The 26,935-nt window shown below is 47.0% G+C and overlaps 1 protein-coding gene across 1 annotated transcript in view; it reads left to right on the forward strand.

The window, feature by feature from the left end:
• The window catches only part of dnmt3bb.1 (DNA (cytosine-5-)-methyltransferase 3 beta, duplicate b.1), a 46,229-nt gene that overhangs the window by 3,209 nt on the left and 16,085 nt on the right, over window positions 1-26,935 (forward strand). The window contains 4 exon segments of the mRNA XM_025901790.1: window positions 9,478-9,586; window positions 25,627-25,777; window positions 26,360-26,436; window positions 26,523-26,660. Coding sequence (XP_025757575.1) covers window positions 9,478-9,586; window positions 25,627-25,777; window positions 26,360-26,436; window positions 26,523-26,660 — 475 coding nt within the window.

The raw sequence follows: 26,935 nt of genomic DNA on the forward strand, positions 1-26,935 counted from the left end.
AGAATTACAACCACATAAGCTAGTGCAATCATTTTTTTGCATATGAAACCGGAGGAGTCGTACTTGCATAACATGCATTCAGCTTGTTTTCTTCCACAAACGGCTTTAGCAACAACAAAAACATTAGAATCCAGAAACACGCTTTGCAGATCCGATCAGCTGCTCATAGCGCTTCCTACGTTGGAATAAACGTCAGCGCGCGCTATCGCATGTTACCTGCAAAAACCGGAAGTGATGCCATTTTTCGTGGGCAACGTGGTTTTTTCATTACAGGGCCTTTCAAAGGTTTCCTGGTGTTTCCTGTTTGACTTTGTGCCTCTCTGTGTCGTTCCTGAGAGGCTCCGAACTCAAACGGCACTGTTGGAAATTGTTTATTTTGATGCTGGATGTTTTTTTGCAAATTGTGCACAATAATATTTATTTAGATTTTTCCTGCTCATCAGCAAGATTAAAATAAAATCCCAGAATTTCACCAACACGGAAAAACTTTGATCAAAATGCTCCAACAGCACAAACACAGTCCAGAGGTCCAACTTATTGACTCCGGTTAGCTGAGGTGAAGCCTAGCACACAGCTGACAGCTGCAGCACAATGCACCTGTCGGTCAAAGAGGCCACGCCCCCAATCATGCAAACTTTAATCCAGGTGAATTATGAAAATGTGCACAGGTGTTACAGAGCAGCAAAGAATCCAGCAGTTTGTGTATCAGGTTGTAAACATGTTTATTTCTGCTGTTACGTTTTAACATGCGAGTCTATGGGGACTGACTCACCGCTGCCTCTGCTGGACGCTCATGGAACTGCAGGTTTTAGTGCTTCAGCTGCTGGAGGTGACATGTAGTGACCACTAAGCGCCGCAGCTGCAAAAGACACACAACAGTGTTTCATGTCGTGAGGCCGTCTGTGCAGCAGCTGGGATCAGACCCCACCTCCAAAACAGTGCTCTCATTAGAAGCTTCTGTTAACTGAAGGATAAACACGAGGTTAGACTTCATTTCTCCCGCTGACATCACTGGGTGGTGCAAAGATTAGAGTAAAGTCTTACACAACCGATTCGTTTGTAATTAGCGCCGATGTGGAAGGTGGGCTGGGGCTGGCCTGAGGCTGCGATTACCTGTAATCCTGGCTGTCAGCAGACAGGCAGCAGTGTAAGCTTTTGACTTTTGCTTTGACGTAGTTATGTTTGAAGCCAACGTGCTTTCAGGAGGAATTCCAAGCATCTTACACCACCCAGATGTTGGCTGGAAGAAAAAGCCCCGCTGCTGTTTGCACAGGTTTGTGCAGTGACAGGTGAGAGCACGGCGGTGGAGGCCATTAAACTCAGCTGATGCGTCTCAGCTGCACAAAGCTCAGTGCTAGAAAGATAAACAGTCCTGCAGCTCAAGCGTGAAACATTCACCTCTGACAGCAGAGCAAAGGCGCCGTCACTGTGAAGCTCGCCTCCTCATTTCCTGTCACGTGTCTGCTGCTCCAGCGGTGGATGTTCGCCCTGAGCGCGGTCTCTAACAATGAGGTCAGTGTGTGTTTATCACCCTCTCGCTGCAGTGTCCGCCGTCTGCTCACCGTGTTGGATGGTGTTCTCCACCTGATGCAGGACTTTGTGATGTAGAGATGATGTTCTGGACATTATCTTTCACCTGAGAGGAGGAGTTACCTTCAGAAAAGGCCCACAGTAAAAGTCCACTGTGACCTTTACAGGTGTTTATCATATAAATGTGCCCTCAGGGATGATTATTGGACGATGTAAAGGCTCCATATTTCCTCCATTTCTCTCACTCAGTATCAGCAGATACGTAAAGCCGGGATCATCAGAGCCGGAAAAAAGTTGGATTGGTGCTTTTTTTTTTTATCAAATAAGAAGCGATATCTGGAGACGCTCAGTCTTAGCAATCTTTGATTTGTTGAAGTTTCTCTAAGTGTTCGGTGTATCTAAGCTAAGTTAAAGCATGGGTTTCACTCTGTAGCCGCTGTGCATGTTGGTGGCACCGTGCACGGAGCAGTTAGAGGCTCTGAACCTTTGGACGTTCGTCCACAGTCGAGCGTCGTGCATGATAGACGTGCATGCGTGGATAATAGAGGCTCAGACAATAGAGCACTCTGTTTTCAGTGTCCGGGTTTTTGATGTTAAACATTGAGCCGTTTATTTGTAGCTCGATGTTCTGATGGAAGAGTCGCGATGCCGTGGTTCTGTGAGGAGTCCTGGTTTACAGTTCAAAGTGGGAGCTTGTGGCAGTTTGTGTTCTTCGTGGCTCTGCTGGAGGAGCCGCATACCTTCGTTCTGTACAATAGGAGCCGAAGCACACAATGTATGAAGTGTAAAGGCTCCATCTGAGCTGGAAGGGGCCATAAAGTACATGACAGATGAGGAATGCTGCCCCCAAAGAGTTAGAGAGAGACCCTGAGGAGCTGACCCCCCTCCCACACACACACACACACACACACACACACACACACACACACTGGGAGTGAACAATCCCCTCTTGCAATGCGCTCCTTAATCTGCAGCCACCAGACACAACTTTGATGTGAAGCCCCCCCTCTTGTCCCCTTTCGGTGGGCCCCTCACGCTGCCCTCCATCCTTCCTCAGCTCCTCGGATTCTTTCTCACTTCCCTCTGTTTCTGTTTCTCAGAGCTCAAACACACGGCCTGAAACGTGTTAAAGATGTGCAGCGAGGGCGAAGCAGGAAGGGAGCTAACGCAGCCATGGTTACCAGGGGTGCAACAATACACAAAATTCACGGTTCGGTTCGGTTCGATACTTCGGTGTCACGGTTCGATATTTTTTCGATACAAAAAAATGTTCATGCCTTTTTAATTTGTCATTTATTAAAATTATAAATATATATTTTAACTCAAAAGTACAGTTTTTAAACTTAATGTTGCTGAAACAAAGTAATAAAAAAATAAATCTATCTGATGGAGAAATCACTCGTCTTTTGAAAAGAGAGTTTATTACAGAGAAATGGCTCTTTCCAAAATAAAAGCTATACTATACGCTTCTTCTGGGCTATATTCTCAGCAGCATATTAAACATATCAGGTCCCCATAAGCAGACTCATGTGCTGACGGCTGTCTAAATGACTCGGGTAAAGTCTGTAGCATGCGTGCTTGTTGTTTTTGTCTGCTTCCACTTGTCTTTGCACTAGGATGATGTCGGCGTAAATGTGCAGTCATATTCGTTGTGTTCCCACGAGTGCTGTCAGCGTTAATCTCGTTAAAATGACATTAACGCCATAAGGCGGCAAATCTCCGTTAACAAGTTACCGCAGATCGCCCCGTGCGTGAGGCTCGACGGCATCAACACGTTAACGAGCTAACTGCGCTAACGCACTAGTTCCCACCAATGTAATTGAGCATTGCGTGGCACATCCAACATACTGTTTTACTTTTGTCCATGACGCGCTGACCATCAGGGTCATGCTTCACATGAAAACCAAGATAGTTCCAAACGCCAGATCTGAATGAGGGTGGGGGAGGTTCAATTTCGAGTAGCGTTGAGGCAGTTGCCATGTTGCAACGAGCTTAACTTCTGTCTCACTAGCTTGTGCTGCGCTCAGTGGATCTGCGCTCGGATCTGCGCACAGACAGCATCGTCAGAAGAAAAGTTGATAAAATAATTTTAAAATCTTGTATTGTTCGATACATATGCGTACCGAACCGAAAGCACTGTATCGAACGGTTCAATACCGCTACGAGTATTGTTGCACCTCTTGTGGTTACGTGTAGTTTTAGATGGAGAATGGGTCAGCAGGTGCAGAAACATTACCATCTGATCTCCAGTGTTAACCAGGAGTGGTCGGTTCTCCTGCAGACAGCATAAACGATGCTTCAACATCCACCAGGGGGCGATACCTGGTGGATGTGTATGGATGAAAGAGATCCCAGCTCCATCTAGGCAAATATAAGCTCTTCCACAGCATGTCTTTATCCCCCGCCCCTCCCTGAGCCTGGTTCTGCCGGAGGTTTCTTCCTGTTAAAAGGGAGTTTTTCCTTCCCACTGTCGCCAAAATGCTTGCTCATAGGGGGTCATATGATTGTTGGGTTTTCTCTGTATGTGTTATTGTAGGGTCGACCTTACAATATAAAGCACCTTGAGGCGACTGTTGTTGTGATTTGGCGCTGTGTAAATAAAATGTTGAAGTGTGTCTGAGGTTGCTGTCCAGCCTGTTGGGTTCAGCTGCCGTCCTCTGTGGCGATGGCAGATTTGGGTTTCAGTCATGTGCATTTCTCACGTCATGTCGCTGTCGTCTCCCATGTGATGTAGAAACATAGTAACTCTGAGAGGTTGTGCCGTTTGTTCTTTTTCTCTGTGGGAGTTTCCGTCATGTTAAATTTGCATAGCTTTTGTCTTTGTGGTGACAGATTTTCCCCCTGTGTGGTTCTGGTGTCGTGTAGGCAGCAGGAGACAGAGAGTGTTATTCTGTATGTGACGGCTGATGGCAGCTGCGATGCCGAGCACCGTCGCCGAGCACTGCTTATAGTACTGTTACTATAAGCAGTGCTATATACTGTTGTTGGGGTTTAGTCTTTATGTCACAGCATGAGGTGAAGATGCAGAAAGCTGAGGCCAGAAACTAAAGTCTTTAAATGAAAGTAGGAGCAGGGACCGTGGCCCTCGGGACTGCTCATCCTGCCCTTTGCCCTCCGTCAGGCGACCTGCAGGTTTCGCCGTCAGCTGAAGGTTGTCGGCACGTATGAGGTGGAGTGTTTCTCCTGCTTCTGATGAGCTTAATTGGACACATCAGCAGCAGAAACTAATCCAGGTCTGACGGCTGGCTGAAGCTTTAAGACCCTCTCCCCCTCACTGCCTTCCCCCCGTCAGATTAACTCTTTCCTACCATTTCTGCGTCTCACAGCGAGCGCGGCCATTTCAGCCTCTCGTCAGACCTCGTCTTCTTCAGGCACCTGTTGGGTTTCACTGTGGGTGAAAGGTTGAAAGCGTGGGGACTCGGAGCAGTGTGCTGTTTAGTGTCTGAACTCTTTCACCTCTCCGGAGGGGGAACTCCTCACCCGGGACTTCCTGCTGCCTGCCAACCATGTAAGTGTGTGTGTGTGGTGTGTGTGTGGGTGTAATTACTCACGTTGTGGGGCCACAAATCTATCCCAACAGTCACATTGTGGTTTCTGTCCTTCCTCCTGGGGATAAAGCTGATTCTAGCATAAAATCATTGGATGTGAAGTTTAGAGAGAGGCTTTCGGGACTTGTTTGGATCTTTTGTAGCCTGGAGAGTGAAATCGTCTGCAGGTGTGCATGTATTTGATCAGGCGTGAGGCTTGAGCGGTCACAAACTGAGTTAGAGTGTCTGTGTCGCTCGTGCTTTCGTTCCAGACCAAACTAACAGGATGTGTCCGTCCACCGAGACGGGAAACTCGAACAGGAAACTAAGAAACCTTCAGTGCAGCTGACACGAACGTTCGGCTTTCAGCAGAGCAGCTCTAGATCCTACCTGTCATCACAGAGCGGGCTGGGTGATTCATTCTGAGGTCATGACTGAGCTCTCACACGGTTAACGAGAAAAGCTAAAAAACATTTTACTTAAATGACCCTTGACCCCTGAGCGCTGATTGCTGATCCACACCAGATCAGAGCTTCCACACCTGCATCCACAATGGCGGCAGGCCGGTGGACTTCAAATTTCCTTGCCTGCTGCCGCCCTGTTTATTTTCATCCACTGAATTTCAGTGACATTCACTGGTGGATCCAGTCTGCTCCTGATGGAAAACAGTTCATGTGTTCGAGTGTGCAGGAAGCACCTGGCAGAGTCATCCAGGTGGTTGTTTTATGGTTCAAAGCATGTGAGAGTGCACGATTCCAAATGTGCACACAGCACAGAGGATGCATGTGCGTTTGTGTAGCTCCTACACTCAGTTTGACCCCAGTGTGCACACAGTTTATTGCAACATGTGAGGAAAACCTCTCAGCAGTCTTCACAGAAACGTGAGGAGTGCTGAGAGGAGGTGAAGCTTGCACAGAGCACGTCTAAACTTCACCTCATTTAACGCTCTTTTGTTCGCTGTTGTGAAGTGATCACAAGTCTGCTGAGTAGAGATGGGAATTTATACGAATTGAATGGTTTTGATTCCATTATCGGTATCGCTCATCAATTTGACTCTTGCATTATTTCTGAGTGAGTCCTCATTGGCTCTGCTTTGAGTGTCACCACGGTCTCTAAGCAGCGTATCAAAGAAGTTCATGCAGATTAACTGCATGCTGCGGATCAAATGTTTGTGTGTGTTGGAGGTGTTTCCCCTAGTTGTTGGCTCATTTTCTTCAAAGTAATTCAGTAGATTACTTAATTACTCCCAGGAGAAATGAGTTTGTTGCACTACTCGTTGGATTACTTTAAGTTAAATGACCTGAAACACATAATCACCATTTAACAGGCGACACAGATGCTAATGACGGCATCGTAGTATCCCGTATGAACAAAAAGTCGACACACAGACAGGTTCAAACACAGCCCGACTGTTAAAGCTGGGCTGAGGTCCGCTTTGACTCTACATTCGTGGTTAGCTTAGCATTAGCATGCTGTCTGGCTAGCTTAGCCTTTAGCATGCATTCTGTGCAGACAATGTATCTGTTTGTGTTGTGGATCCAGTTTCCACTTTACTATCACACTCTCATCCTTTTGTGCAATAAAACTGAAAGTTGTGCCCATGTCCACGGATTGTAGTGAAAACCTGCAGAGGCAGCAGTGGGTCAGTCCCTTATAGACTCCCATGTTAAAACTTTCCATGTTTACAGCCTGATGCGCTGTTTGCTCTCTGTGGATCATTTCCTCCTTCACAACAACTGTAGCGGGAAGGATGTTTCTATAACTCACGTGTTTGAATTATCAGGGGCGTGGCCTCTTTGACTGACAGGTGGATGGTGACACAGGTGATTATAGCTGCTAGCTGTGTGCTAGCTTCACCTGAACTGGAGCTCTGGACCGTGTTTGTGCTGTTGGAGCCTCTGGAGCATTTTTAATGACATCATGTGACCAATATTGTGGCTGCTGCGAGGTCACTGCACTAACAGAGTGTCTGAGGAGGCGGAGCTCCAGGTCTGATGAGTGGATGTTACTGAGCACTGATTAGCAGGTAACTGTGTCCGTGTGTGATGTTCCCATCTAGTCTGTGCCAACCAAGCTAGCTCACTGTAATTAATAACTTAGAGGCCAGAATCTGTTGGGTGACATCACCGTGGCAATGTCCAACTTTCATATACAGTCTTTGCTTTCATACTAAGGTGCTGCAGCAAAGTCCAGTGTCACATAAAGAAGGATTATTTTGAGCTGTGAATCATGCAAAGCTGCTGGAGTCCAAAAACAAAGACGAGCTGGAACAGAAAGAGAAGATAACCTTAATCACTCTGCGATGGTTCAGTACCCGACGTCTGCAGGTTTCTCTGCACGGGCTAGTTTGGTAGAGACTGACCTTTAACCTTGCTGAAATCCTAACCTACACACACATCTGTGGTGTAAACACACACACACACACACACACACACACACACTGATAGGTTTGTGTGTTTACATCAGGTTTGTTTGGGCATGTCAGATCAGCTCCCACAGATCAGCGTGGAAGGGAGGAGCCAGATGCGAACTCTTGGAGAACAGGCAGTGCTTTTATTTACAGTGATAAATTAGTCCAATAGGCAATGCAAATGCACAAACAATCAATCAGTTTATTTATAAGCACATTTGAAAACAACACAGGTTGACCAAAGTCCTGTACGTAGTAAAAAACTAGAACAAACAGAGAATGAAACACAAACTCAGTAACAATTAAAAGAGTAAAAATGTGTTTCAGACGTGTTTTAAAAATGTCGAGCGTTGGAGAGATCCTAATATGCAGAGGCTGTTCCAAGTGTGGGCGCATCCCGCTCTCCTCAGTTTTTTAGCCTGCGTCTGCGTTTCTCCTGTGCTGCGTGTTACAACGTCCTGTGACTCTCCCAGCTCAAACCTGCGCTCCTGATTCTCCAAAACCTTTGTCCCCGTCGGAAATCCTGGAGCAGCCAAGCAGTCAGGCTGTCTTCTCTCACTTCACAACACCAGAGTTACTACCAGGCTTGGTGAAATATTCTAGCGCTGGCCGTTGCCTGCCAATCATCCGCCAAAGTGTCGGATGATTGCAAACAGCTGGAAACAGCTTCCGGGTCAGATGCCCTTCAGCGCCTGACTTCCGGAAGAGCAACTTCCGTAAACAACCCCGGGAATGGAGAGGGAGAAAAAACAGGAAAGAAAAAACCCTCAAAACAAAACGCCCGCCCAGGTCGGCGGCGGGGACCGTCCGATCGTGACACGTCTTTACCTTGGCTTTTATTATTTTCTGTTTCATCCATTTCTTCCTTCTACCTTTCCTTTGCTCCCTCTTCCAGCTTCCGTGTGCTGTTCGGTCGTTCCTTCGGTTTCCTTCGATGCTTTGATCCTTTCTCACTGTGACTTTATTTGCTCTTCTTTCCTCCTGATTGTTCACACAGATTCTCGTGTTTGTGCTCGTGGAAATGGAAGCCTCTGTCGTCACGCTCAGCCGAGCCGCAGTAATGCCCCATCGACGCACTTCTCCTTCTTCTTCACACTGTTTGAGTCGAACGCACTCTTGACGTGCGGGCGTGAGCGTTTCGAGCTCCGCTTCCTAAAAAACTCTGAGTGAAGCTGCTCATCATCATCATCATCAACTGTGTCATTAAAGCAGCGCTTCAGCGTTAGGAAGGAAGTCTGGAGTATCCGAGGAATTCCATCCCTGAGCGAGGCCACAGCAGCGATTGTTGATTGTATCCTCTCTGCTCAGGATGTGGGACGGGCGTGTAGGTCACAGCTTTATGTTAAACATCCTTTCTTATTTTCGTTCTTTAACCTAAAGCAGTGATTAGCTCGTCCTGTCAGGTCTTTCTGCTGCCTCTCCAGAGAGGCCGAGGGACTCCGCCTGCACCGTCGTTCTCGTTCTTCTCTCAGCCAATCAGAACCTTTCTCCACCTGATGGAGAAACTGAGATCCTCTCCGAACGACGACAACGAGGTAAATGGTGACCGGTTCGGCCTGAGGGAAGACTTGAGACAGGAAGGGCGGAGCTAGCGTGTTGTATTTCAAAAAAAGAGTGAGGAGTAATTAACTCGATTGCTGGAGGTGTCACTCTCTCTCTCTGATGCAGCCCAGCACTACCTGTGTGTGACGGGGGAGGCGCTAAAAAGCTCGCTTCAGAGGCGGGAACTGAGGGATAAAGATGGTTTAACTGGATAATCTGAAAACCACGTGTTTCACACAAACACTTTTTTCTAACATTCACACTTAGTAACGCAGACTGGGGATCAAACCACCGACCTCACGATCAATAGGTGACCTGCTCCACCACCTGAGCTCCACCCCTGACTACTCAGGTCCCAAGCCCCAAGTCCAGGTGCCCGAGGACCTGAGGAAGAGGAGCGTTATTCCGAGCAGACGTCCCCGACGGCCGTGATGCTGACGGAAACTGTCTCGTGTTTTTGTGCTGCAGGTTTGAGAAGGAGTCAGCACAGACACGGGACCAGTCCAGCGCCACCGCCATGCCTTCCAACAAATACTCTGCTGCTATCATGGAGGAGAGCAACAACATGACAGCCACAGTGAGTCTCGCACACACACACACACACACTCATGGCCACTCCCCCAGCCGCTGCCTGAGCCAGCTGTGGGTTTAAAGGAGTGTGTGTATCACTGCCAAGGCAGATGCCCGGGCAGGACCGCCAGCATGTTACATGAGTCTAATTGAGAATGCACGTTGGCTGACAGGCCGCATGCATGCACGACACACACACACACACACACACTGACACACACACACACACACACACACACACACACAGCTGAGGCGGAAACCAGAAATGTTTGGGAGACAGAAGGAGGAAGGAGTTGAAGCGAGGAGGAAAGGATGGAGGGAGCACAGTGGCCTCTTTATAAGCTCAGCAAATGGATTCACTTCACACACACACACACACACACACTGACACACACACACAGACACAGACACACACACACACACACTGACACACACACACACACACTGACACACACACACACACACACACACTTGGCTCCTCCTGTCGTCCGTTACTACCTCTTCCTCTTTTTCACCCGTATATCACCCCGTCACTTCTCCACCACCATCTGCTTCTCTTTTCTTCTCTTCTTTCTCCACTTTCACCTCCTCCACCTCCTCCTCTGCCCGTTTGTCTCGTCTCCATCCCTCCTTTCGTTCCTCTGTTTGCTCGTCTCCACGCCTGCAGTAATAATACGGCAGCTCCAAGTGTTTGTGCAGCTTTTCTTTTCTGCTCTTTGGGATTCAGGGAAAGTCGGGCAGCTTTAATCCGTAACACTTCCTACTCAGGGAATAATGTCAGGTTTTCCTTATCGTGTTTTATTTTCCATAAGCTGATCCCTGTGACATTCCGTGTCCGGGGTTGGGCAAAGAGCAGCAGTGAAATATTTAAAATGATCCATGAGGAGGACAAACCCCGCCCCATCATGATTAGCTCTAATGATGTGCTGACCTCCACGGTCGCTTTCACAGCTGTGACACGTGTCATACAGGTGAAGGTGGACGGGTCCAGCTCCCCTCAAACACCAGCATGAATCAGCATCAACCATAACCACGGCTTATGGGGGGTGAGGGTACACTCACTGGGTTAGGGTTGGGTTAAGTCCCCCCACGGGTGCGTCCTAACTTCGTGTTAGGACGCACTCCTTCACTCACCCTGCACAGGAGGAGGTAGGAGGAGTGTGAGATACAGGGGTGGCTCATGACACTGGCAGTGTAGACAGATAAGCGTGTTAAACACAAATGCACACACGTGGAAGTCCGAGCTAATCCTAAGCAGGAAATACGAGGCCCCAGTTTTTGGCGTACTTTTCGCTCCTTTCCAGCCCCCTCGGGTGAAAACGCTCCGCCCTGTGTTTCTACTCATTTTGGCCGTCTAAGACGATTTGACAGCATCATCGGAGCGCCGCAGGTCAGTCTGCTGCATGCCGAGGAATGTGCGTGACGTAGCCTGCGAGGCGTCGCAGGGTCACACCAGCCAGAGCGGCTCTCAGTAAACACATTTTTATAGCTTGATCTTGTAAAGAAGCATCGGTGACCACAGCAGCAGGCCATAAAAGGAAGTGAGGCGGTGCTGTGTACTTCCTGTTGAGGCGCAGGGCTGAGATCCAGGAAAGCAGGTTTGGGAGGACGGTGAGGATGATGACGGCGTGTGTGCTGACCTGGCCGACGCAGAGCCGTGTTTTGGTTCTGGAGTGAAACTAAACGAGGCAGAATGAGCGATTTAACACTTCACGTCTGAAGAGCTTCAGTCAACCGAGAGTGGAGAGGAAGGATCATGCTGTCGGTGACAGTGTCTGATTGACCTCACCTGGGCCTCATCATCACTCTCAGATACACATTTATTATTTATTATTAGCCTCCAATAGTAAAAACAGTCTTAAATTCAGTTCTTTAATCTCTGTCCTTGGCTTTGATAGAAAGCCCTGCTAGCTCAGGCAGTCCAGCATGCAGCTCTTCATCTCTGAGCTGCTGGAGTCTGTGGGGAGCCTCCAGTGGCCATTAGAGGAAGTGCAGGTTTGGACGCTGAGGGTCAGAGTGCTGTTTCACAACATGAGTGTGAGTGGCAGGGATGAGAATCAGCACCTTCAAGTCTTTCTTTCAAAAGTCTTTTTATTAGACAAAGGTTTCAATGCAAAGTAAACAATAACACAAAATGCTTCAGAATTATTCAAAATTTCAATCTTGTTCCCACCCTGACCCTTAAAACAACAAATAATTGGCAGCCTGCTGCGAAACTAAACCAAAAACACAGAGAAAAGACCCCAAAAAACAACAACAAACAGACTCATAAAAGAACAGAAAGAAAAAAAATATGAAGGGGGGGGGGTCCTTGGACTACTCGGTAACAGTAATTGTGGGCCTTTTAAAGAAGTCCATAAAGGGGGACCACAGTTTATAAAATTTATTTTTAGACCCACGAACTGTATATCTAATTTTTTCTAAATCCATACAGGACATTATATCTTTTAGCCATTGTGTGTGTGAGGGGGGAGAAGAGTCTTTCCACTTCAGCAATATAGCTCGCCTGGAAATTAGGGAGGCCTAAACCTCCAACCGGCTTGGGCCTTTGAAGAATAGATTTCTTCAATTTGGGAGGTTTACCATTCCAAATAAACGAAGTGATTAGTGAGTCTAGAGATTTAAAAAAGGATTTTGGAATCAGGATTGGGAGGCATTGAAAAACATATAAGAATTTTGGAAGTAGCATCATTTTCACTGAGTTAATCCTACCTATTAAAGGTAAGGATAATGGGGACCATCTGGACAGCATGTGCTTGCACTGTTCCAGCAGGGGGAGGAGATTCTTCTTAAACAAACAATTAAATTGCTTTGTGACACATATCCCAAGGTAATCAAAGTGATCTGTGACTATTTTAAAGGGAACATTTGCCAAGTCCAGATTTCGAGCCCTCTCGTTAATCAAAAACAGTTCACTCTTGTTAATATTAATTTTGTATCCAGAGAGCTGACTAAAACCATTCACTATATTAAGTACAGAGGGTAAGGAGGTAAGCGGGTTGGAAAGAAATAGAAGAAGGTCATCGGCATACAGTGAAACTCTATGCTCAATCCCCCCCCTCCATATGCCTTTTATGTCCCCACTACCACGGACTGCAATTGCTAATGGCTCAACTGCAAGGGCAAAAAGCAAAGGGCTTAAAGGACAGCCCTGTCTCGTTCCGCGGTGGAGCCTAAAATGGTCAGAGTAGCGACAGTCAGTTACCACTGAAGCCGTGGGGCTTCCGTAAAGAAGTTTGATCCATGAGCAAAATAAGGGGCCCATTCCAAACCTTTCTAAAGTAAAAAACAAATATTCCCACTCCACCCTATCAAATGCTTTTTCCGCATCCATAGCAATAAGGCATTCAGGCACGACATGGCCAGGGGCATAGATAATATTAAAAAGTCGCCGTATGTTAAAGAAGGCATGCCGATTTTTTATAAAGCCAGTTTGGTCAGGAGAGATTATAGCAGGAAGAATTTTTTCCAGCCTGTGCGCCAGTAGCTTAGACAGAATTTTAACATCCGTGTTTAACAGAGATATAGGCCTATAAGAAGCACAGTCAGTCGGGTCCTTGCCCTTCGTAAGTAACACTGTGATACAGGCCTGGTAGCATGATGAAGGAAGTGCCCCAGAGTTTAGTGACTCTGTAAAAACTTCACAAAGGAAGGGAGCCAAATCGTCCGAGAATATTTTATAAAAGTCTGCAGAAAATCCATCAGGACCTGGAGATTTCCCACATTGCACAGATGCTATTGCCGCCTGAATTTCCACCTTTGAGATAGGGGCTTCCTGAGCTCTGGGGAGAGCGAGGGCATATCAATGGAGTCAAAGAAACCATGTAAATCTTTTACATTAACAGTAGACTCTGATGTATATAACTTAGAATAAAACGAAGAAAAAATGTCATTAATCGCCTTCTGATCCCTAGTCACCACTCCATTGTCCGCCTTCACGCCAGTTATGATTTGTTTAGCCCTAATACCACGCAGTTAGGTGGCCAAAAGCTTACCGGTCTTTCCACCATGTTCGTAAAAATCGCTCTTGTTCCTAATCAGACATCCTTCCACTTGTCGAGTGGAAAGTAGATTGAGTTTGGTTTGTAAGCTTAAGCGTTTTTTATATAGCGCCGGTGATGGTGACTGAGCGTACTGCCTGTCGATGTTTAAAATCTGGTCTGAAATAAGCCTCTATTCCTGCTGTGCACACTGTCTTTTAAATGCTGCCACTGAGATGATTTCTCCTCTCAGAAATGCCTTCAGAGCCTCCCACACCGTCCTGTTTGGCATACCAGGTGTTCTATTCTCGTTAAGAAAAATTTTAACTTTAGAAGAGATGTTAGAAACAAATTGTTCATCCGTGAGCAGCAATGGATCCAATCTCCTGAGCTTTCTCACAGAGTCGCAGCCCTGAAAAGCTATTTTGAGCACAAGGGGGGCATGATCAGAGACAGTAATACTTTCATAGCTGCAGGATCTGATACTATTAATTAGCAAATTGTCAATAAAAAAATAATCTATTCTAGTGTAGGTGTGGTGTACATGTGAGAAGAAAGAATAATCTCTACCAGTAGGGAACAAAAACCGCCAGGGATCCGTGAGACTATAATCTTCAAGAAAAGGCTTGACATAAGGTGCAGATTTATTAAGGGTAGCAGGTTTGGGGGATGAATGATCTAAAACCGCATCCAAATAAAGATTAAAATCGCCCCCCAGAATCAAAGAGTGAGTATTTAAGTCTGGGAGATGTGAAAACAGGCGTTGAAAAAATTGCACATCATGAAAATTGGGTGCATAAAGATTGGCCAAAGTCACAGACCTGTCGCAGAGTTTGCCAGACACTATTATAAACCGTCCGTTTTTGTCTGACACAACAGTAGATGGAACAAATGGGATGTTCCGATCGATAAGAATAGCTGTACCCCTAGCCTTTGCTTTAAAATTAGAGTGAAACATCTGTCCTGACCAACATTTCGCCAGGCGTGAGTGATCTGAATCCTGCAAGTGAGTCTCTTGCAAAAAAACTACCCCGGGCTTAAATTGCTTCAGGCGTGATAAGACTCTCTTTCGCTTTATTGGGTGGTTCAACCCCCTCACATTCCAGCTAACAAAGGTAAGATTACCACTCATCAAGGAAGTCCCACATTTTTATGTGCAGAGTTGCCCAAGGAGGGTAGGGAGAGGACGAAAACAACAACAAAAAACATGACAACCAACCCCACCCCAGAAAGAAAATGCAATACAATAACATATCACTGTGTAAGAAAAATCTAAAACAATACCACCCACCAATATCACCCCAGCAGGTTGCATTAAAAAGCAACCGCGTAAGCCCCTGCTTTCTTCCCATATTAATCAAGAACTCCCCGTACCACTAGCATCATACCTGCACCCTTGAACATTAGCCCCTGAACTCGAGCCAGGGGCTCAGTTTTCAGGACACGAAGAAGAGAAAGAAGAAAAAACAAAAACAAATCAGCCAAACAACGAACCAGTTTTACCCTAAAATGAACAGCAAAGAACATCTTGCTATGCCAACAGTGCGGCTGTATAATGTCAGTCACAACGAGGACGCCACATAGGGTAGTCCGACCCGTTATAGTTGTAAATTAGGGTGAGTGCTCTAACTGGCTACAGTGTCCAACTCAGGATGGAGAGCTTTGGTTTTCTTCTATGGTTTGAATGAAGCGAAAGGCCTCCTCAACTGACTCCAATCGCCGGATTTTCCCATCTGTAAGAGTAATGCGGAGCCTGGCGGGGAAGAGGAGGGAAGGACGGAGGCCTCTCCGGTATAACTCGGCCATAACATCCTTATATTGGGCTCGCTGCTTCTGGACGTCGGCGTTATAATCCTCATAAAACTGGAGTTTATTTCCGCAGTACTCCAACGTCCCTCGGCGTCTCCGTGCTTCACTCATCAGCAGCTCCTTAATCTGGAAGCGGTGGAAGCGGATAATGACTGAGCGCGGCCTCCCATCAGGGCCCGGTTTGGGCATAAGGCTACGGTGGGCTCTGTCAAGCTCCGGGGCGGATGGCAAAGTTTGTGCGCCGAAGACCTCCACCAGCAGCCGGGAAAAGAACTCAGTTGGCCGTGGACCTGGCTCCACCGATTCCGGCAAACCCACCAGACGGATGTTCTGCCTTCTGCTTCTACTCTCCAGGTCGGAAAGTTTAGTTTTGAAAAGTTTGTTTTCCTCCTGTAGCGAATCATACTTAGCTTCGAGCGCTGCCAAACGCTGAACAACATCCACTGCGTTTGCTTCAAGCTCACCAATACGTAGTTCTTGATTTGCAACTTCCGATTGAATCTTGTCCAGCTTACCGTTAATTACATCCGATGTAGCCTTAAAATCTGCGGCTATGGCTGTTCTGTGCTGCTCGAGCAGGGCGACAAGCGCCGGGTTCAGGGCTGCACCAGCATCCTCTGCTGCGCCAGCGCTAGCACAACTCTCGGCAGTAAGGTTTTTCTCGGTTTGTCTCCTTCCCTTGGACATCCTTTCAATGTGACACTCAGACACGAACTTTTTGGGTCATTTATAACAGCAAAATGGGGCTCAGCAAGTAAAATTTTTAAAAAGTTAGGCAGGTGCTAGTGGCCGACACACCTTACTCCATTGCCGGAAAATGGAAGTCCCAGCACCTTCAAGTCTGAGGTCATGGTCCTCGATGGGAAAAGGTCGGTGCGGCCGCAGTGATGTGGGCGCTGCACCGCTCCGTCGTGGTGAAGAGGGAGCTGAGCGTAAAAGTGACGCTCTCAATTTACTAGTCGGTCTACGTCCCTACCCTCACCTATGGTCACGAGCTGTGGGTAGTGACCAAAAGAACGAGATCGCGGATACAAGCGGCAGAAATGAGCTTCCTCCGAAGGGTGACTGGCCTCTCCCTTAGAGATAGGGTGAGAAGAGGCCATCCGAGAGGAGTGCAGAGTAGAGCCGCTGCTCCTCCACATCAAAAGGAGCCAGCTGAGGTGTTCTGGGCATGTCCCACCAGGAGGAGGCCCCGGAGCAGACCCTGGAGGGATTATATCTCTCGGCTGGCCTGGGAACGCCTTCGTGTTCCCCCGGACAAGCTGGAGGAGGTGGCTGGGGAGAGGGAGGTCTGGGCTTCTCTGCTGAGGCTGCTGCCCCCGCGACCCGGCCCGAATAAGTGGATGGATGTTTATCTTTTGTCAGTAATGAAGGCGAGAGCTGCTCAGTCCTGCAGGTTCCCTGAGGAAGCATGTTTCTTATTATAGGTACCAGCAGCAGAAGCTTCATTTACTCCAGCTGCTGGGTCAGAGTGTGTATAACCACATAAGCGTGCAGCCAAATGTTATTACAATGAGTCTCTAGGTCAGACTGTGACACCATAGCGTCGTCATTTATGTTTCAATATGTTTGTCAGCGATGGAGGAGCTCTGTGTGAGAGCCAGGGCCACGTCACGTCCAGCTGTGCTGCAGGAACTCAGACTCCAGCTGTGGTGTTTCATCCAGCTGTTAAATTCATGGTGGGCTGGAGCAGAGACTCCCCGGTCTTGTTATCAGATACAGAGCTCCTGTGGAGCGTGTAGTCTTCATGCAGCTGAAACATCTGCAGAGGCTCATGAAACAGCTGCTCCTCCCTCGTCTGTGCTCCACTCTGACTTCATGGCAGCTGCAGGTGGATGGATGACTCCATGTCAGCTCACACACCGCAGTATATTCGTACAGTTTAATCCTCCCATGCTGTGACTGAAATATTCACACTATGTAAACTAAATCATAGAAACATTAAAGGTTAAAGTTCAGATAAAGAACTGCTTCAGCTCTCACTTCCAGAAATCTGCTGGTGAAGGTTTGAAAAGATGGACTAGATTAAAGTGAGGTGGTCTCTGCATCAACGCCAACTCCTCGTGCAGCTTCTGTTCATAGACCGCTCCCCCGACCGCTGCCCTGACGCCTGGCAGGTAGCTGTCCACACGTTCAGTGCCAGTGCACAGGCTGCCTGTGGGGAGGAGTGTCCTCCTGGTCGCTCCAGGCCCGAATCATTCCCCTGAAAAGTTCTGTTTGGTCTGTGAGTGGTAGCTGCAGACCCAGCTGCCATCAGCAGCAGTGCCGGGCGAGGTGGAGTCCACCTACTGCAGGGTGGAGTAGCTGAACTTTATGATGTTCTAATTAAAATCTCAGAAATGTCAGAGTTCTTGTTTTCATGTCACTGCGAGCCTGGCTGCCGTCTGTGGAGTTTCACATGCATGTGATTGTGCTGCTGGTTGTTGTAACGCAGTAAAGGGCGCCTGACTGCAGCCTGATGGGTAATAATCAGAAGGAGGGTCGACTAAAGAGCCCGAGTGTGTCAATAAAACACAATCAACAGAAATAGAGCTCAAATATATATATTATGTATGTTATGGTGATGTGGACTTTATAGACAGATATACAAACAAATATGTACATATACAGGGCTCTAGACTAACTTGTTGCCACGGTTACACTGGTGCGCCTAACTTTTTTTCTTAGGCGCACCCAAATGTTTTCAACCGCAGCGCTTAACACCGCAGTTTTACATCTGCACTTTTTCGGTTTGAAATTTGCTGTCCATACAGACTCTATTGATTAGTAAATGATTAACTAACAATCTTGTCAACACAACGTTCGTTATTTGGAGCACATTTCTACAAGAAAGATAAGTTACTGAAAAAGTGCTTGTGCTTAAAGTGTGTTGGCACTCTTTGTCAATATTGTTGACAATGTTAAACTTAATGATCATCTCGGCTCCTCTGACGACCTGTTTGCTGCTGCCTGCTGCTGAGAGGCAGTGGGGAGAGGGGACACGTGGGCAGTGCATTTATCGCAGCATATAATGTGTTTTCTGGATACACTGCTGCTTTTTCAGCATTCAGAGATTGATGGCACCGTGTCAGAGCTGGCTATGAATTTCAGACGGATCAGCCTTAACTTAACTTAAAAAGTTATCAATGAACCTTGTGAGACTTCATCAGAGATGTGAGCATCACAGCAGATGTCTTTGTGTCAAAGTTACTGAACAGAACACGAAGGAGATTTTCCTGGCCTGGATTTTTATAGCAGATAACTTTAAAAATATTCTGCAGTTTTACATAATTTCAAAAAGTTTAAATTTCTTCAGTATTGAACAGGAGAAATGAGGCTTTCTCGTCCGAGGTCATTTAAATAAAGTTAAAAAAAAAGACAGCGCTGTAAACAACGGTAGACTGGTGGGTAATAAGCGAATGAATAATGCAGAAAACAGAGATTTGAGACGGGAAACTGTTCTTGAGAGAGAGAGCTGTGCATGAAGTGTGATTTTATCGTGGTGGAAGCAAAACAGCAAAAGTAAGAGGGAATTCATGACGACATTTAGTTTGGATCTTCTTTTGCTGCTGGTTCAGTGAATTTTGGTTGGAGAGAGACGAAACCTGCAGCTCAGAATCGAGCGCAAAAAAGACGTAAACACAGCGCGGACGCAACGCATCCGACGGCGTGACCGTGTACGGGCCGTCGGGTGAGAAAGCCGAGAAAGAGAAAGCTGATTCTGATGCGTCAGTCCGCTCTGCGTTTACGTGGAGTCCGTTTCCTGCTCTCATTTACTGTTTGGTGGTTGTTCAAATAGTTTTGTGAGCTTTAAGCTGAGATTCTGGCGTTTCTGGTTTCAGGATTTACTGAATCGATATCGCTTTTTTCAAGCTACTCACCTCTCTCTATCCACCTGCACATTAAAAACATACACACAGACTACAGGAATATCTGGACCACGGCCAATCAGAGAGGTCCCGCCCCTGACTATCTCTGATTGGCATAATGTGTGTCAGTTGTTGACCACACGGACACTTTCAGAGTTGCAGAGAATTTTATTTTTTTTAGTCGAACAGGTCGTCGCCTTGGTGTGACCAAGGATTTTTTCAGTTGCACCATTGAAAAATTTGGTCTCATTTGCAACCAAATTGGTCGCAATCTAGAGCCCTGATATATTTTATAAACCACACAAAACAACTCATTTGGTCCCAAAAGGAAGTGGGACAAGGTTCAGTTCAGTTCAGCTGACCTGTAACAGGCCACGTTCCAACAGGTATATACTTGAAGTCCATTTACAGATTCATTGGTGCTACTGCAATGCAGCGATGCAGCGGTGGTCGCAGGAAGACACGCCCCCCGACCTAAACAAGGTCAAAAACATAAATTAGCATTCACAATAAATTGGAACAGCTTTCTACTGCCATCACAAATATATAAATCCATAAATAAGTCAAATAATTAATGCTATATTTGCCTATAAGAATAAAATGAAGATCTATATCTATATATCTTATAATAAATTTCATTCCAAATAATATTAAAGACAATTATACTTATGGGTCCCATCAAAGTAAAGTAAATTAGCAATCAAGCTAATAAACATTATCCAAGGTTAATCAAATACATACAAAACAAGTGTAATTGTACGTGTTGCACAACAAGTTCAATAATCTCAAAGCAATAAGTCAGAAGTCCCATCAGCTGTGTTGGCGTTTAATCAGAAAAGTAACAAAAAACTTGCAAAATGGACAAAACTACAAAAATTAAATCGCTCACTCGACTCTGGAAGTGATCGTTTAACATTCGGCCATCGTGAAAAAACAAAACAATATTCAGTAAACTTAAGCTTATTGACTAGCGTTAGCTTACCGGCGCTCTGACTGTGCGACGGCGGCATTTTCATTAATGATAACAAAACAAACAAAGTAACCGACTCAGCGTTTAGTGGGTCGAGTGAGGGCACAAGGTGGAGTAAATCGGCCGGGTTATTTGACAGTGTCAGGTGGTGTGGTCCCAGTAATCAGTCAAACACCACAGAGACAGCAGCAGCGATGAAGCCGGGGAAAATTTATCCCCGCCACAATAAATGGATTTCCGGAAGTGGGGTCGGACATTGCCTTGGTTGCACTGTCACACTGTCGTGATTTTTATCGTGGCTTCTACGAGACCAGCTCTGGGGAATAAATGCATCCACAAACCAACAGAGAATGCGTCGTCGTGACCTCGGTGAGCGCATGTTTCAGCAGCTGAAACGATTCATCGTGTTTCACTTTTCCTACCTCGTTTAGCCGTCTCAGCAGTTTCTGCTCCAAACCACACTGAGCACACACTTTCTCACAAGTTCACAGAGTTCATTTGTTATAGTGGAAACTTACACACACACACACACACACACACACACTGTTTTACGAGCATTAACAATCACAAACAGATGCAGATATGCGTTGTGGTCATTTGGATTAAAAACTCTGCACAGTCTGAATTTTCCATCTGTTTCACAGCTGCTCCTCCTCTTCCTCCTCTTCCTCCCCTTTGCCGCTTGTTTTCTTCCTCTGACTCTAAATTGTCATTAAGAGCTTTCTGCTGCTGCTTCGCGTCTCCGTCAGTCTGTAATAATTCCTTGCACTCTGATGTTGGTCGTAATCACTGGCAGCTTCGGCCTGCATTAGCTTAAATCCAGCTTTGTCGAATGAACCCAGGCTAACGGTGCAAAAACAGCAGCAGCACGCTCACCGTGTCACTAAATCATTATTAGAACAAGTACCAAAGTTCTTTATTTAAATATTTAAAATATTTGGCCAGCTCCACCTAGCAGACAGCTAGCAGCTACGGCTGCTTCTATCGTGGGATGGACTCACACACACACACACACACACACATATTTACACTTGCTCACATGCATAAATCCATCTAGGTGTTACATTAATATCTGAGCATCTTTTGTAGTCAGTCTTGCTGTAAAGTGGGCGGGCAGAGCGGGGATTAAGGTGGAATCAGTCCTCTTAGTGGGATGCTGGAGTTCAAGTTCAGGCAGAGCAGGGAGGTTGCTACACAAACTCACGTGGCCGGCTTTTCTGAAGCGATGCCGAGAGAAGGAGCAATGAAAGCATTCCCGCCCGCCTTCGGGTCCTCGCCGCTCGGATTCCTGGTCGCTCCTGTATCCTGACTCGCTGCCAACGCTGCAGATTTGTCTTTCATGGCTGTGTTGAGTCAGATGTTGACTTCAGCTGCTGCTGAACATGCGGGCATGCCCGGCAGAGTAAACAGGCTCCGGGTTAGTTCTTTGTTATTGCAGTCTCTGCACCGTGTCTTATGCTCACACAGAACATGTGTTTGTAACCATGTGCTCAGTCCTCATTGGAAACAGACAAAGACACTTTCAAATCAGCATGCTCAGCAGGTGATTGGATGAACCAGCTGGATATGTGCGACAGTTCATCGTGCTCGACCGGTCAGCTGGTGTCTCTCACCAAAGCTGGGCATCAGTGCTGTTCTGGAAGTCTCGATCCTCTCACTGTGGAATCAAATATTTGGTCATTCATAACGCACGTGGCTAATGCTGGATTACATGAACCGGTGGTTTCCAAACCATGTGCCAAAGCAGACTGGAGTGCACGGGACAAGTCCAGGTGTGCCTTGGAATGAAAACTATACAGTCATCTGCTGTCATGGCTCCAACGCTCTTCAAAGGAGTGCTGGTCCTGGACCAGAGACTCCAAGATCCTTAACTGAGTGTGTGAAAGTGTCTGAGATAACGATTAGAACAATTACAGGAGTCGTGCAAAGCGCAGATGCTGTAAACGGGCCGTCGCGTGTGCCTTGGATTGAAAGGAAAAGAAAGCGATGGCGTGCCAGGTGATGCAGATTAACAGTAACGGGCACGAGTCCTTGTTTTTTAAAGTACGCCGTCCTGTCCGGCAGTTTTAACAAGCCACCATTGCTTTCTTTATATCTGCTTAAAAATAGGTGCAGTGATTTATTGAAACGTGTGACCACATCCTTCTGACGAGCTTCAGCCTCAGTATTTGTTTAGCCACCTGAGAACGAGTGAAAACACAGAAGAAGAAAGACCTTCAGAGACCTGCTGCTCAGCGCCGTTAAACCTGTCCTGACCTGCCCTCTGTTCCTCCTGGGCAGTTTGAAACCCGCTAATAGGAACTTAAAATATATAATAAAAATCTCAAACATGTAGAATGTGTCAGGAAGAAGGAGACCCGGAGGACGGATTTAGTTTGTCTATAAATGTATCTGCAGCTGTAAACGATCCTGATCTCACAGAAACTGTTTGCTGCTGTGAATTTGTCCTGTTAGTCGTTCATACAACCAGTGTGTGTGTGTGGGTCGGACCAGCCAGGGATCAAACCACCAACCAGTACAGCGTCGCTATGACTACACCCGCTGTAACAGTCGCAGTTGTGTGGTGTCTCTTTAAGACAAGCTAACTTAATGGTTAGTGATGTCACAAGTGTGCGCCGCTGCTCACACGTGGACACGTAACTCAGAGTAACGTGACGGGTTGTATGAACGCTGTATGATGAGAGCAGCGTTCAACGCGGCGCTTATCCACCTGTCAGTGAGGCGGTTCTCACAGCCCCAGGTGGAGGCGCGTGTCGGAGTGTTGCTCGTGAACAGCTGTACCTGAAACACAGCTGTGGCCTGAAGCTAAACACGGTGGGTGGAGTCTCCCAGATCAAAGATTAAAACTGTGTAAAAGGCAGCGAGTCGTTGGGCTGTAGTTACACAACATCCTCGTGTCTGACGGCAACAAAGAAAACTGCTGACATGTCAGTGTTTGGGGTCTGTTTAACACTGCAGACCCACAAGACCACACACACACACACACACACACACACACACAGATAGTAGTACATGGACAGGCGGTAGCGCAGTAAGCTAACATGTTGGATGGTGGAGACGATGAATGACCCACTTGGAACGGCACCAAACGTCTGCGGCAGTCAGGAGCTTAGAGGCCTGAACAAGTCCTGACTGCACCACGTTGGCTGCCCGCTCTCAGCTCAGTGTCAGGCGTGTTAATCGTTTGTCATCGTGTCCCGTGACACTTTGACGGCAGCCGTCACAGCGGTGAGGCCAGAGGCTCCGGCGAGCGTTTGCCAGGATCCTGAATATGACCTGAGACTTCGGGAATGTGGAGCGTTGGTGTCGGCACATCAAACACGCCGTCGTTATGCAGAGCCCTGTGTGGGCTGCAGGGTCAGGGCGGCGTATGTGTGCGCTCTCATCACAAATGTGACTGGGGAATCTGGGGGAGATGGAAAACTTGCTTACTGGAACACTGCAAACCAGCACGGTGCTGTGCAGAAGTCCTGAGCCAGCCCTCGTTTCATTACAAGGAGCCAGACTTTCTTCTTACTTCTTAAAGCAGAGCTTTGAAGGTTCATTTAAAGTTCCCAGAGTTTCTCAAGGTCTTACAAAACGTTTGATTTGGACATTGGCTGCTTTTTCACTCAGTTTCAGTCTTCGTGCCGGAGGAACCAGTGTGTGTCTGCACATAACAAAGAACGTTTTTAAACACGTCTGTTCCTGTTTCGTTAGTTGAGTCTGTGAAAAATTTCACAGTTTGGTATTTTTAGACCAACAGGGTGATTCGCAAAGAGCATTTACTGGGAAATCTGGGATATCTCTGTGTGCAGCATGTCCTTAAAAACGTGAGAAGAAGACGTGTGAGGCCCAAAAACTAAGAAGTGACATCGGAGAGCTGATCAGCTGATCATCTGCTGGTCAGCGGCGCTCCCGTCGGTTTTAGGTCAAAGTTTAAGGTCAAATTACCATAAAAATTCCAAATCTCAGCTAATAACACAGAAAACAGTGAAAAACTGAGTAAAAGTGAAATGTGAAATAAAATGTCTGTTTTCTGTAGAGCTCCATCACCCTCACTCTCTCTCATCCATCCTTCGTCCTCGTGCTGGGACGCAGGCCTGGGATTACCGTAATGACCCTAATATCACTAAAAGAGTCGCTGCTTTCAGGAACCGTGGGAATGTTTTCAGTTGATTAAATGGTTGAGGAGTGACAGAAGTTACAGATGTTTGAAAACACCTGCTGAGGCCGGAGACAGGTGCAGCTTCACGGGGAGGCTGAGGTGTGAAAATGACACCAGAGCAGGGCTGATGGAGTGATGGCGTCTCTGTTAGGGATGGGTATTGATAAGATTTTCACGATTATCGATTCTTTATCGATTCTTTTTAAAAAAGGAGAACACTAAGGTCGATTAGCTTAGAACTTTGTTTTATATCTTCTCTTTGAACAAGATAGAAATTTAGGAGTAACATGGCCTTACAAACCCAACAGTGAGATCTTAAGAGATCCACAGCCTACGGCTCTTCAATGGGGTGTCACAGGGTCCCCAGGAAAAAAAATTGTAAATGTAAAATAATAAAATAAATATTCTTCTGTAGCAATAACAAAGTATAACATAAATTATTCTGTAGCAATTACACAAGAATATCCAGTAATGTCCCTGCCTACAATTAAACACATTCACTTACTGAAAATCGGGGGCATCTGCTGTGGCACATGGGTGCAAGCCTTTGACCACAAACTTAGTCACTGCTCGGTGACATTCGTCTATCCTGGCCTGAAAGGAGACGCTACCGGTAGACTGCAGCGAGAACTGCCAGCCAGACTCTGTCTGTCTCATCATGGTCACCTAAATGCACAGTAATGGCAGGTTTTGTAATAAGGCCGATCGCGCTAACATAATATGCACTGTTAGCTGATTATTTACCTGCCGCATTAACGGGAGAGGACGTGCAAACGTTACCGCTGCTGCTGGGTTGAGATTCACGAGTCCGGAGTGGAATTAAAAACACGACATTCATTTAAGGTCATCGCCTGTTTTGTGAGCAAATGCTTTTGCATATTCGTAGTGTTTCCTCCTTTAAATGAAATATCTACTTTGCAAGTATTGCAAGTTGCCCTGTTGTCATCCGTTCTCGTAAAGTATAACCAAACTTTTGAGCGTTTCCTGCCAGGTAAATGACGCTCCGCAACGTGGTGACGTCATTGGGGGCGACTGGAATCGATAAGGGAATCGTTTGCAAAAATGGCAAACGATTCCAAGGAACTGAAACAGTGGGAACCGGTTCTCAACAAGAACCGGGTTTCGATACCCATCCCTAGTCTCTGTGGAGCGCCTCTGCGACTCTTCTTCAACGTGTTTTTTTGCGGCATCTACAGAGAACAGTAAATCTGGCCCACAGCGAGCCACGTCCCGCCTCACTCCGAAGCTTTATCTAAGATGATAACACTGTTTGTGATTCTGTTCTGTCTCCAGGCGGCGGTGAACGGGGACACGCCTCCAGCTGAGGGCCTGTCTGAGAATGACAGCGGTGTGGAACTAACCAATGAGAACAGCCCCCTGACCGCAGCCGAGCCGCCTTCACCCTTCAGCCCCAAACAGAACGGAGACGCTGCCTCGCCTCAGGGTAACTCGTGCTGCTCGTCTTTACACCGTCACTTATTTCACGTGAGACCTTTATTTTGAAGGTCCGCTGGCTTCCTGTGTGTTTGTGAACAGAAACTTCACATTAAAAGGGAAACTGTGAATGATTACAGCTGCCAGCGAGCTCACGTGTTTACATTCTTTGTGATTTATGAATGACTTATTTCTCCTCACACTTTCACCTCATGCTGTCAGCATCAGCAGCTGTTGGTGGTGAGGATGAGGATGATGAGCTTTGACTACATTTCTTCAGTTTAAGTTTCTGCTTCAGTTCTTTAAAAGTCACGACAACCTGGCGGCCGTGATGGAGTGATGCAGTGTGTCTGCTTCTTCACTTATTAAACATTTAGTTCATTTTTAATCACTTAACTGAGATTTTTGTTATGTTTTGCTGTGACTGTGTGAAGTTTGTCCCTGCTGCTGAAGCTGTTGAACTACCCAAATCATCACGTTTAAGCTCTTGGCGGCTGTCTGCCCGCCGACACTGTCCCGCGAAAATATTCAGTTTCTCTCGGACCATCTGTCTGACCTTCTGTCCATCTGTTGTCTTCCACTCCCACCACAGACGGTAACCAGTGCTCCAGGGGAAGCAGGAAGAGGAGCAGGAAGAGACGCGAGGACGAGGAAAGCACCTGGGACTCGGTACGACTCTCGCGTAGGAGCTTTCACTGCCCTGTGATTTAGACGAGAGCAGAGGGGACACTGGTCTGGTGTTTGTCTCTTTGCAGGACAAGTCTTCAGGAGCGTCTCAGCTGGGCTTGAGACAGACGCCTCGACCCAGAACCATCTTCCAGGCCGGCCTGACACCGCACACACACGGCAAGCCTCGCAGACAGAACCGCAAACAGGAGCACGGCACGTCTCCGGTAAACACTCGCCGAGCCGGGTCACGGGCTGCTCGGGAAGGTGCAGCCATTAGAAACATAAAACTGCACGTTAGTGTCCACGCGGCGGGGACACTAACGGCAGGGAGGGGATCCTCTACCCTTAATAACAATGTAACAACACAGGGATCAGCGAGGCCCAGGCCGAGCGCAGACACACATCCATCCACCTCAGGGTGGGGTAGAGGGGGTCAGCCCAGACCCAGCCAACCCCGGCTGGACAAAGAGGTGCTTGTTTTTCACCGTGAGCTTTAGGT

This window comes from Oreochromis niloticus, linkage group LG20 (assembly GCF_001858045.2).
Source record: "Oreochromis niloticus isolate F11D_XX linkage group LG20, O_niloticus_UMD_NMBU, whole genome shotgun sequence".
NCBI classification, from domain to species: domain Eukaryota; kingdom Metazoa; phylum Chordata; class Actinopteri; order Cichliformes; family Cichlidae; genus Oreochromis; species Oreochromis niloticus.